This window comes from Oryctolagus cuniculus, chromosome 11 (assembly GCF_051225735.1).
Source record: "Oryctolagus cuniculus isolate XC-2025 breed Fujian yellow rabbit chromosome 11, ASM5122573v1, whole genome shotgun sequence".
In the NCBI taxonomy this organism is placed as follows: Eukaryota; Metazoa; Chordata; class Mammalia; order Lagomorpha; family Leporidae; genus Oryctolagus; species Oryctolagus cuniculus.
Genome location: NC_142877.1, coordinates 9,551,669 through 9,564,728, shown reverse-complemented (window position 1 = coordinate 9,564,728; position 13,060 = coordinate 9,551,669). Strand labels below are relative to the sequence as shown.

The 13,060-nt window shown below is 55.7% G+C and overlaps 1 protein-coding gene across 2 annotated transcripts in view; it reads right to left on the bottom strand.

Moving 5' to 3' along the window:
* The window catches only part of ATP9A (ATPase phospholipid transporting 9A), a 134,421-nt gene that overhangs the window by 59,488 nt on the left and 61,873 nt on the right, over nucleotides 1-13,060 (bottom strand). For both annotated transcript variants that reach the window (XM_070051684.2, XM_070051688.2), the window contains exons 8-11: nucleotides 10,092-10,172; nucleotides 9,143-9,218; nucleotides 4,103-4,179; nucleotides 872-1,032 (exon numbers count right to left, since the gene is read on the bottom strand). In XM_070051684.2, the coding sequence (XP_069907785.1) occupies nucleotides 872-1,032; nucleotides 4,103-4,179; nucleotides 9,143-9,218; nucleotides 10,092-10,172 (395 nt within the window). The remainder of the gene's footprint in view (nucleotides 1-871; nucleotides 1,033-4,102; nucleotides 4,180-9,142; nucleotides 9,219-10,091; nucleotides 10,173-13,060) is intronic.

The following is a 13,060-nucleotide window of genomic DNA, read 5'->3' as shown; positions in this document are numbered from 1 at the left end:
TGTTAAGTGTGCAGTTCCAAGGTGGCTAGATGCACTAAGTCTCCAATTATGTTACAGGCAGTTTTAACGCCCTCCACGTCACTCACTGTCACGCTGTAAGACCTGCTCTGCTAACAGCAGACTCTGACCCCCTGAACCCAGCAGCCCGAGCGTGTTGGCTGGGACACAGCCCCTGAGCTCGTCCCGCTGTCGTGCCGAAGACCACGGCCTCAGTCCTCGGAGAAGAGAAATTCTGAGACAACAGCTGGAGCTCCTGGCCTAACCACGGCTGTTGCAGCCATTTGGGGAGTTGAACCAGCGGATAAGAGGTCTCTCTCTCCTCCTAACTCCCTCAAATAAATAAAAATAATTATTAAAAGCACACACACACACACATACACAAAACGACAGAGTGAGAGACAGTGACCTTCCATCCGCTGGTTCATTCCCTAAACGGTCACAACAACTGAGGCTCGGCCAGTCTGAGGCCAGGAGTCTGGAACTCCATCCGGGTCTCCACATGAGTACAGGAGCCCAAGCACCTGCTGCTTTCCCAGGTGCATTAGCAAGGAGCTGGACTGGAAGAGGAGCAGCTGGGTCTCGAACCAGCACTCTTACGGGATGCCAGTATCGCAGGTGGCAGTGGTTTAACCCACTGTGCCACGTCAGCCCAGGAGTGACCTTTTAACCAGAGTGATTCTGGGAGGAAGGCTCCTGAAGAACCGGTGCTTGGACGCCGCGGCCGCAGAGTGTGGCACACGCTCCGACCCTGATGGTTAGGCCGCCACTCTGCAGGGCCCAGCTCCTTCCCAAAGCTCCAGTGGCACCACCTTTGCATGAGCAGCGAGAGACACTGCCACGGCCCCCAGACACCAGCCCGTGCTCTGCTCACCTGATGGGGATGATGTTGGAAAACAAGAGCAGGAAGCGGATGATCTGCAGGTACCAGCGGCCAGCAAAGTGCTGGAGGGCGACCATGACCAGTGAGACCACCACCAGTGCGCCAAAGAGGATCTTGGTGAGGCAGTTCACCTCCAGGTCAAACAGGCCGATCTGGGGACAGAGCACAGTGACCTGGTGCGGCCCTGGCCTGCCTGGCCAGCTGGCCCTTCACCCCTGAGCCTCCACTCCAGGTGAGACAGTGGGGTCCCCCCCAACAACGTACACATCCCCAGAGCTCCAGTCTTTGAACGCCAGGCTCTGTGGGCGAGAGTTCATCAGTGACATCCAAGGGACCTCGGAGAACGTTTAAGATTTAGACTTGGAACATCAGCAAGTGAGCGCCCTGCTGCGGCTGTGCACTGTGCAGCCACGACATCCAGCGGCCGCGCTCGCTCAGCACAGCTCCACACGCGAGTTCCATGCTGGGTGGGAGCGTGGGGGCCACACCACTGGTGGCCTCTGATGTTTAGGTGCTGCATCAATCAACGTAAGTTCTTCTTAATTTTCATTTTTATTTGAAAGGCAGAGAGAAAGAGAAAAAGAAAGAGCCATCTTCCATCTGCTGGTTCACTCCCCAAATGCTCACAACAGCTAGGGTTAGGCCAGGCCAAAGCCAGGGTCCCAGAACTCAATGCGTCTCCCACATGGGGGACAGGACCCAACTACTGAAGCCATCACCTGTCGCCTCCTGGGCGATCAGAAACGGAGGAGCCCGACTGGAACCATGCAGGTGTCCCTGAGCCAAACGCCCACCCTTGAACATGACTGCTTTAACAATTGGGCATTTACTGTCACGTACAGTACAGAAAACATGACTAGGACGTGAAATCCAGAGCATCACAGACACAGGGAACAAGGGCAGACATCTGCACACTGACGGAGAGGGCACCTGGGACCCCACAGCCCAAATCCACGGCCCGAGTTCCAGGCACGGCTCTAGCTCCCAGCTATGTTCCGCCTGGGAGGCAGCAGGGGAGGCTCGAGCGCCTGGGGTCCCTGCTACCAGCATGGGCGACCGGGACAGAGACGCGGCTCCTGGCTCTGGGCTGGCTCAGCCCCAGCTGCTGCAGGCGTGTGCGGAGCGAACCCCTAGATGCAGCATCTCTCTGTCTGCCTTTCAAACAGTTCGGAAGAAGAAACGGAGCAGGACGAAGCTGACGCCGGAGACAGATGACGTGACGGTGGTGCCGATGACTGTTCTGGTGGCCTGACTGTGACTCAAGTTTGGGAAATGAGTGATGGACAAGGACAGGGTTCAACAATGTTTTCTCAGAGATGGGAGGAGAGGCTGGAGGGAGGGTCGTGCGTGAAACAAGCAGCAGTCGGGTCCTGGGGAGACTGCAGACCTGGCTGCACCTGATGGGCGCCCCCACATCACTCAGCATGTCGCGAACCCCACAGGCCGGCCTCTTCCCACAGTCATCCAGACAGCACGACCCACCTGTGAGATGACTCACCTGCGCTAAGGGCTACATGAGGGCTGTGAGGACTGAACCGCCAGGCAAAGCGCTAGCACTTCATGTATCTGTGTACACGCGAGTACATCTTCACAAATCATGTATGCCTGTGTGTGCATGCCCATGTGTGTAACATGCACATGTGTATGCCCATGTGTGCAGCGTGTACATAGATATGTGTGTGCCCTGTGTAACATATACATACATGTGTGTGTACTCATGTGTGTAATGTCTGTGTGCATTTGTGCATATGCTGGGGCACAACATATGCATGCATATGTATGCACCCAGATCCGTAACATATACATGCATGTATATATGCCCATGTGCATGCATGCATGTGCATATATGCCCATGTGTGTAACATGCACATGTATGTGTGCATGCATCCAGGTGTGTGATGTATGCATGTGTGAATACATGTGTGTGTGACATATGCATACGTGTGTATATGCCCTATAGCATATGCATATGTGTGTATGCACCCATCTATGTAACATGCACATGCATGAGTGTATATGCCCATGCATGTAGTGTATGCATGTGTGTATACGCCCATGTGTATAACATACACATGCATGTGTGTGCCCTTGTGTGTAGCATATGCATACATGTGCATATGCCCTTGTGTGTGATGTGTGCTTACATGTGTATGGCCACTTGTGCAACAAATGTACACGTTTGTGCCCATATGTGTAACATGTGTGTGCATGTGTGTATGCCCTAGTGTGTAACATGTGCATACATGTGTGTGACCTAGTGTGTGACATGTGCATACATGTGACATGTGTGTATGTGTATACACACGTGTAACATATGCATGCATTTGTGTATATGCCCAAGTGTGTGACATGTGCATACATGTGTGTGACATGGGCGTGTATGTGTATATGCACATGTGTAACGTATGCATGCATTTGTGTATATGCCCGAGTGTGTGACATGTGCACACATGTGTGTGACATGGGCGTGTATGTGTATATGCACATGTGTAACGTATGCATGCATTTGTGTATATGCCCAAGTGTGTGACATGTGCACACATGTGTGCACCTTATGCATGCATTGTGTATATGCCCATATAACATATGCATGTGTAGGAGTCCACGTGTGGACATGCATCCATGTGTGTGCATCTGTGTGTAACATATACATGCATGTGTGTGCCCGTGTGTGTGTGTGTAACATGCACATATATGCAGGAAAAGAAAATGTGAACAGGAAAAGGTACTGCAGAAAGCTGATGGGAAACAAAATACTGAATGAATCCTGGTGCAACAAATTGTTGAAATCTGTGCATTGTTTTTTCATACTTTGCGTTTTCCATGAACTTTCTGAAGACACTTCATAAATGGAGAAATATGGTGAGATGTTTCTGGTTTTAGTTTTTGGTTGGTGCATAATGATGGTACATATGTAGGGGTACAGTGTGACAAGATCAGATCCGGGTAATTAGCACACCCGTTATTTCTCGGCAGTAACACTCAAACTCCCTTCTTCCAGCTATTCCGAAATGCACAAAACAACACATCACTGATGACCACATCCCCTGCCGACGTCAGAACACCAGGCCCCACTCCTCTCTCACTGTGACACCGGACTGTGCCCCCCGCCCCACACACACACACAGGTGCCCCCTCCCTGTTTTTAAAGCTCATCCCTCATCCCGCCCACACCAAGCACTGGTGTGCCTGGGCTCAGCCAGCCCGGGACCCTGCACACACCTTGCTCCGGGGGTTTGACGTGTTCATCACGCTGCGAAGCTCCCGGCCGGTGTAGAGGACCACGCCCACCACGGTGCCTGAAACCATAACACACAAGCCAGAGAGATGCCAGCAGTCAGGTGGCTTGACAGACAGCTGGAGAGAGCGTGTCCGACATCCGGCAGCCACGCCCTGGGAATGCCCCAACTGCTGCACCAGCCACTGGGGACCGGACCAGCACGACAGCCACCAGCCATTTGGGTCGGCTTGCGTTTCAGTTCAGGGGAAGTTGAGTAGAACGACTCCCCACCCCCAGGCACTGGGATCATTCACCCCGGCTGCCTCAGGGGCCAGGGCGCTCCTTACTGCAGAGGGGCCGCAGGTTGGTGGCTGGGGGCCCAGAAGCTTCTAATGGCAGGAGAGATGGGGGAGGGCTTGTCCACCCTGTGTGCACTGGCTGTGGAAGCTTAAGAGGTGCCTAGAGCATACCTATGTTCATAAACCATCATAGGAGGGACCAGAGCTGTGGCATAGTGGGTAAAGCAGCCACCTGCAGCGCCAGCATCCCATATGGGCGCCGGTTCGAGACCCAGCTGCTCCACTTTCGATCCAGCTCTCTGCTATGGCCTGGGAAAGCAGTGGAAGATGGCCCAAGTCCTTGGACCCCTGCACCCATGTGGGAGACCCAGAAGAAGCTCTTGGCTCCTGGCTTCAGATCAGTGCAGCTCCAGCCATTGCAGCCATCTGGGAAGTGGACCGGTGGATGGAAGACCTCTCTCTCTCTCTCTCTCTCTCTCTCTCTCTCTCTCTAACTCTGCCTTTCAAATAAATAAATAAATCTTAAAAAAATGTTTATAGGAACTCATGAATACAATTTCCTTTTGTTCTTTTGAATTTCTGAATTTTTATGTATTTTCTTTATTTGAAAAGCAGAGAGAGAGAGAGAGAGAGATAGGGGTGGGGTGGGAACATCTCTCATCTTCCAGGAGCATCCCACACCCACTGCAATACAAGAGCTCCACTTCTCAACTATCCACATCGTCTGAGGTTAGGCCAGACCAAGGCCAGGAGCCCAGAACTCAATCCAGGTCTCCCACGTGGTGGCAAAGACCCGAGTAACTGAACCATCACTGCTGCCTCCAGGAGTGCACACCAGCAGGAAGCCGGAACGGGCAGCAGAGCCAGGAGTCTGACCAGGAACCATGACATTATTTGCAGATACCCCAGGCAGCATCTTAACCGCTGTACCAAGCGCCTGCCCCAGGCACCTTCTCCCCACAGTGAGCACAACTCCTTCATCTGATCTCTCCATTTTCTTTCCTGAGGATTTCCCCTCCCTATTCTCTCCCCCGGGCATGATGAGGAAAAGCACCAACCAAACGATGAATAACTAACAGGGCCGGCACTGTGGTACAGCAGGTTACGCCGTCACTCCCTGCACCAGCACCGGGAACTTCTGGCCCAGCTCCTGGCTCATGCACCTGGGAAAGCAGCGGAAAATGGCCCGAGTACTTGGGCTCCTGCCACCCACAGGGGAGACCTGGATGGAGCTCTGGACCCCTGACCCCAGCCGTTGTGGCCACTTGGGGAGTGCATCAGCAGACGGAAGATCTCTCTGTCTCTCCCTTTCTCTGTCATTCTGTTAAATAAACAAATCTTAAAAAAAGAAGAAATGCTAATGTCCAGTTGACACAGAAAAGATGCTCAATCCAGCACATAAGCAAAGAAATATGAAACAAACCACTTTAATCCTCATGAGATGAGCAAAGATCCAAAAGACCGACAACACCCGGAGGCGAATGGAGGCGGGCGCAAGCGGTCGGAAAGGGAATCCCACCGCCAGCGCTGCTGGCTGCAGACCCACTGGCACAAGCTATTTTGGGGGCCATCTGGCAACGTCTTTCAGAAACGCACGCATTTCCCCTTTCAGCCTGCACCAGGAAGAGCCCCACAGCGTGGGGGAGCCGGGCAGGGATAAGGAAAGTACACCAGGGACCTCGAGGCGAGGGGGCGGCTGGGAGGCGGAGCGCTGTGCGCGGGGCAGCCGGCAGGCACCCAAGGAGCCGGGGAGACAGCAAGGGCAGCCCTGCCAGGCTCGCAGGGAAGACCTAGGGACCTCGAGGCGAGGGGGCAGCTGGGAGGCGGAGGGCTGTGTGCGGGGCAGCCGGCAGGCAGCCCAAGGAGCCGGGAGACAGCAAGGGCAGCCCTGCCAGGCTCGCAGGGCAGGCCCAGGAATGCAAGCAGGTCTCCGCTGGACAAGAGTTGGCCACCTCCCCCTCCCCATCGCCCCCACCAGCACTGACAGTCATGGTCGCAGCAGGAAAGGGGCCAGGAGCTTCCCACACCCGCTGCGGTACAAGAGCCCCACCCACAGCACGGTGCTCTGCTGCGTCTGTGGAAAAAGAACCCCAAGAGGAGCTCACGATGTCCCTCCCAAGGCCAGGGCCCAGGGCCAGGCCAATGACAGCCTGTGGCTGTGGGGCTCCCAGCAGATGGTGCTCTCCTGCAAACGTGGTGGCCCCTGCAGCCACAGCAGATGGGGGGGCCGGCGGGAGGGCAGCCCAGGCTGTGCTGGGAAGGCCACATGGCCACTGCACCTGCTCCTGCACAGACACAGCTCAGCCCAGGGTGGCTGAGGGGCCTCATGACAGGGCACTCCAAGGGGAGGGTCCTGCACACTGGCCAGGCCAGCCTGATGCCACCCAGGGCTGAGAATGGCCTTCGCGCCTCAGGCCTCCCTGTGCACAGGCCCAAAGCTCAGCCTGCGGCAGATTGGACACTGGGCCGGCGGGGTTGCCCCAGGCAACCGCATCCTGTTTCCAGGCTGTAAGCCAGCCAAGAAGTCCTCCCAGTCGGGTGACTCCCGTGCTGCGCGGGGCCACCCCCACACATGACCACACCCTCATCTGCCACGGTCCCCGCCCTCTACCTACAACTCTCATCCAGACACCCCAACCCCCAGGCACCGCCCGTTTCCTGTGCTGTCACCGCCAGTCGTCCTCACCCTCTGCAGGATTAGCTCCGACAAGCCAGGAATCTTCTCCATTATCTCTGACAAGCCGGGCAGTTGGAACCAAGCATTGCTCAAAGCTCTTGCTCCACTGAACAGCACGGCCCTGCCCAGGGTGAGGGCTATTCTATGATCCTCAACAGTGTCCGGGCTGAACCCTTGGGAACGAGGGTCTGGAAGCTCTGACAGCATCTGGACGGTGTGGTGACACGCCAGTTCGAGCTCCAGGGACAAGCGGCACTGAGCGAGCACAGACCAGGCGGGTGTTGGGGACCGTGTGTGGCAAGTGCACACGGCGTCACTGCGCCTGGTCACACACAGGGGCAGGACCCTGAATCAATGCATTACAAGTCGGGGGAAGCCCACACACGGGGCTCTCACTACTGAGAGTTTAAGGAAGGACTGGGCTAGACCGCTGGGCCCTGTGACGTCCAGGCTACCTCTTGCGCCAAGCCCCAGCTGCCCCTTCTCCATCACCCCAGGACTCCTTGGCCTTGCAGTCATTTGTTGGATTTACCATGGCAACCACACCTGTACCGATGGATGCCAGGCAAGGCAGCTGGACCCTCTGCGCAGCTTGGCAACATTTCCTGTCTTATTTTTTTTTTAAGATTTATTTATTTATTTGAAAGGCAGAGAGTTACAGAGAAGCAGAGGCAAACAGAGAGAGAGAGAGAGAGAAAGAGAGAGAGGTCTTCCAACCACTGGTTCACTCCCCAGATGGCCTCAATGGCCGGAGGTGGACTGATCTGAACCCAGCAGCCAGGAACTTCTTCCAGGTCTCCCACGTGGGTGCAGCGGTCCAAGGACTTGGGCCATCTTCCACTGCTTTCCCACACCATTAGCAGAGAACTGGATTGGAAGAGATGCAGCCGGTACTCAAACCGACACCCATGTGAGATGCTGGCACAGCAGATGGCGGTTTTACCCATCACGCCACAATCCGGGTCCCTCCTTTTTTTTTTTTTTTTTTTTTTTTTTTTCATTGAATGATAGAGTTTAAGAGAGTAACGGAGAGAGAGACCAGACTTCCATCCACTGGTTCACTCCCAAAATGGCCACAACAGCTGGAGCTGGACCAAGCTGAAGCCAGAAGCTACAGAGAGAGAGATCTTCCACCCTCTGGTTCACTCCCCAAATGGCCGCAACGGCCAATGCTGGGCCAGACCAAAGCCAGGCGCTTCATCCAGATCTCCTACATGGGTGCAGGGGCCCAAGTACTTGCACCATCTTCAGCTGCTTTCCCAGGCCATTAGCAGGGAGCTGGATGGTAAGTGGGGCAGCTGGGACTCGAACCGGTGCCCATATGGGAATCTGGTGTTTCCCATTACGCCCCAGCACCGGCCCCAACACCCTGCTTCTTGATCAGGTGTGGGCCATGTGGGGCGGCCCCTGTGTAACAGTCCATCAAATGCTACATCTGGGATCTATGTACTTTCCCATGGATGCGCCAGCCTGCGAGGAGAGGGAAGAAGCGCCTGTGTCTGTAAGGAATGCAGTTCCTCCTGATCGTGTCCCTGCCTGTGCCAGGGGCAGCACAGCGTGGCCATCTCGCTCTTGTCTCGTTCTGTCCTTTACGATCCCCGTCCCTCCGGAAGAGTAAGGGGCTTGACACAGCACACGCGGGCTGCCAAGGCCAACCTGAGCCCTGGCCCCGCAGCCGCTCCATGTCGGCCCAGCCTCTCCCCCGAAGCAGCAGCTCTACTTGCCCAGATGTTCTAAACACAGTGGCTCCATCTCGGGCCCAGGGCCCTCCCCACGAGGCAGCCCCGCCACGGGCAGCCCCCACGGGCCATCCAGCGTGACTGGGTGTCTGGGACAGATTAGCATGTCAATCTGTGCCGATGGACAGGGACGGGCCTCTCCTCTGGACCGCTGCAAACATCCGAGCCATGCGAGACGTCGGTGTAAATCCCCAGAGGGACCGGAACAGGGGGAAGTAGCCTCCTGATGGACCACTAGCTGTCCCGAGTGACAGATGAGTGATCTGACTGCAGATGAACACTCTCCCCTGCTCAAATGGCTAACACACTCCCCGCTCGGCACCTCACCTGATGCCACCACGGTGCCGGCCCACAGTGTGTTCTCGATGCCCAGGCTCTCGCTGACCGGAGGGTCGCTGTCCTCCTGGAAGAGACCAGACAAGCACACGTTCACTGCAGCCGTCCCTGGGAATCCCACAGGGGCCATTCCCGGACCCCAAGGGAGACAGAAACCCACGTTGCTCAAATGCCTAAAGGGGGCAGCATTGGCACTGCCCTCACCCCGCTCCGTGGAGTTTAAATCGTCTCTCAGCGACTCCCAACACCTGCTGTAAGCACTGTCTTCCTTTAGGGAAGACAGCGAGGAAAAGTCCACACGTGTTCAGCACCGACGTGGCTTTTTAAGACTCTTCCGACGTGCGGCCGGCGGACGCCTCAGAGGCACAACCCGTGGATCCGGGGGCCGTCTGAGCTGTTTCTAGCTTGCTCGTCTCAGGACGGGACGCCGAGGGGTGCACTGGATCAGACCGCGTGCTCGTCTGGAAGCCACAGCCGAGCCCGCCTCCCGCCTCGGAGCTCCCCGGGCCCACAGAGATGCTCGGGCTCAAACCAGGGCAGGTGTTCAACACCGCGAAGATGCGTCAAGGGGTAAGAACTGAAATGTGGCGCTCCGCTGGCGAGTCCCGGGGCTTCAGGAGTGAGAACACGGATGCAAACAACTCAATAGTCCCATGCTGGGGAAATAAACCCAAATGTAGCATCTAGGCTGAAAGGCCTGGAAGTGGCTTCAAAACTGCCAGACAGGTCAGCGGAACAGAAGCCCTGCAGGAGGCAGGAGGGACCACCTGCAGAATGACAGCACGGGCTCTGGGTTCGAGACCAGAAGGAAGGCAGGTGTGCTGGCCTGATCAAGGGGCGGCTGTCACGGTGGGCTTCCGCCTCCCCCCAACCCTCAGCCCACCTGGCTGGAAACCCCGCCTTGGCCACGCCCCACCCCCAGGCCCTTCCTGCCACTTACCCTGGTGAACGTCCCCACAAAGTGGTGAATGTCAATGTTTGGCTCCTCCGCATACACGTACGATCGGACCTGAAGAAGGTCCTGTCCCACACAGGGGACAGTGTGGAGATAAAAAACAACAGTCAGTTGGGGGTCAAGGTCTCAGGAGGCGCCCACTGTGCGTGAGCAGAAGCAGCTGTAACTGCGCGTGGCCGGGCTCTGGGCCCCATCTAGAGGGCGCTCAAGTTGGGTGAGTGCAAAGCGGGGAGATCAGTCATCTCGTGATGGCAGAGAGAAAAGGAGAGAGCTGTGCTTCCCACACACAGCGAACAGGCTCTCAAAATCACCCAGCAGGCAGAAAGAAGAGCAAAATCCACCGTCAGGTGAGTTTCGGAGATGCTGAGACCATGGCGAGACACCCTGAGGCTGCAAAGAGGGACCCGCTCCTCTGAGGGCACACAGCATTCTCCAGCCTCAGCCCAGGCCGCAGCTGGAACACCCAGTCCAGGGTCGGCTGAGCTCCGGCTCCCGTGGCCTCTTAGCTCTTAGCCTCTTAGCTCTTAGCTCTTAGCCTCCTTGAATGGGGCTTCTGAGCTTTGGGAGGAGCGGAAAAGGAACGAGAGGCCTCACACCTGTTGAGATGGCTGCTACAGAAATAACAGGGGCCGGCCCTGTGGCACAGCGGGCTAAGCCACCTGCGGTGCCGGCATCCCACATGGGCGCCAATTTGTGCCATGGCTGCTCCTCTTCCGATCCAGCTCTCTGCTATGGCATGGGAAAGCTGCAGAAGATGGACCAAGTGCTTGGGCCCCTGCACCCACGTAGGAGACCCAGAAGAAGCTCCTGGCTCCTGGCTTTGGATCGGCCCAGCTCTGGCCGCTGCAGCCATTTGGGGAGTGAACCAGCAGATGAAGATCTTTGTCTCTGTCTCGCCCTCTCTCTGTAACTCTACCTCTCAGAAAAATAAATAAAATCTTTAAATAATAATAATAATAGTGGCTGCCATAGTGAGTAAAGCCACCATCTGCAAAATTGGCATCCCATATGGGCACCAGTTCACGTCCTGTCTGCCCCACTTCCAGTCTAGCTCCCTGATGGTGGCCTGGGTAAAGCAGAGATCGAAGATGGCCCAAGTCCTTGGGCCCCTGCACCTGCATGGGAGACCCGGAGGAAGCTCCTAGCTCCTGGCTTCAGACTGGCACAGCTCTGGCCATTGCAGCCAATTGGAGAGTGAGCCATTGGATGGAAGACCTCTCTCTCTCTCTCTGCCTCTCCTTCTCTCTCTATGCAACTCTTTCAAATAGTGGAGGATGGTCCAAGTGCTTGGGCCCTAAACCCCATGGGAGACCAGGAGAAGCACCTGGCTCCTGGCTCCTGCCTTCGGATAGGCGTGGTGCGCTGGCCGCAGCACACTGGCCACGGCGGCAATTGGAGAGTGAACCAATGGCAAAAGGAAGACCTTTCTCTCTCTCTCTCACTGTCCACTCTGCCTGTCAAAAAAATTAAAAAAAAAAATCATTCTATCTCTCTCTCTCTCTTTTGTAACTCTGACTTACAAAATAAATCTTTAAATAATAATAATGATAAGGGGCCAACATATGGCACAGCAGGTTAAGTTGCCATTTGTGACACTGGCATCCCACATCCAAGTGCAGGTTCCAGTCCCAGCTACTCTGCCCATGCTCGAGCTTCCTACTAACACACCTGCCTCTCACATGGGAGACCCAGATGGATTTCCTGGCTCCTGGCTTTGGCCTGACCCAGCCCTGGCTGTTGTGGGCATTTGGAGAAGTGGACCATTAAATGGAAGACATCCATCTATCTCTCTCTCTCTCTCTCTCTGTCTCTCTCTCTCTGCCTTTCAAAAATAAAATGTTATTATTTTTCCTCTATATCGTCATCCCCTCATCTGTGATTTCAGCTACCCAAGCTCAAAAAATAAACACTCTATTATTAATTATGTTAATTAATTAATGTTAATCTCTCAGTGTACTTAATTCCTAAGTTCCACCTTACTGTGGGCACGGCTGTTGCTGTTCAGGACTGGGTACTGTCCTCGGCTCCAGGCATCCACAGAGGGAGCCGGAGCGCACACACTCAAGCTCCCTCCTGCATGACAGGGACTGACGAGACGCTGCCGTTTCTCCACGGCTTCTGCTCCCTAACAGGAAAGGGATTCGCTAGGAGGGCTCTGGAGTACCGACCCCTGACCATTCACCTGCTGGTCACAGATAAGGCTCTGTACACACAGACCGAGGGTAGACCCCAGCCCCACAAACCAGCAACCTGAGTTTGGAAGAACTGCTAGCCCCCTGGCCTCAGTCTCCTTCAGTGTTCACCATGGGTTAGGGGAGCAGAACAGGTCCGAGAGGCAATACGGGAGGCCTGGCCCCACACCTGCCACAGCAAGACATGTCACAGGACATGTCTGACCAGGGGCCGGAGGTCACGCCTGCTGTCCCCGTGCCCAGCTCTGCCAGCACCAGGTATCTGCTCCCCTCCCTCTCTCCATTCTTCATACTTCCTGTGCGTTTTAACACAATTCGTGCAAAACCAGCACTACTGATCCTGAGGACAAGCTAGAGGGCAGGACAGGGGACAGAGACATCCTGGCCCTAAGGACGGTGTTGAGCGAAAAGCCACAGGTCCCCCTGCAGCCTGCTCCAGCTCATCCCAGGCCCCCACTCAGCTGCAGGGGCAGGGGACCCCAAATTCAGTGAAGCCGGAGCAGGCTCATTTGTCGGTGGACCATTACGTACGGCCCACGAATGATGTTACAAATATCCAAGTGGCCCTTGGCAGAAGAAAGGTCCTCACCGCATGAGAAGATCCTGCTCACCCCATTCACCTGACCTTCAGAGGGAAGCCGGGACTCCCTCACTAGGCAAGTCTCACTTCTGCACCTGACGCCTGATTACAGGTGCCAGATAAACGGGGAACTACCCGTGAAGATGAAGGGGTGGGGGCACCCTCACATCTATGAACACGAC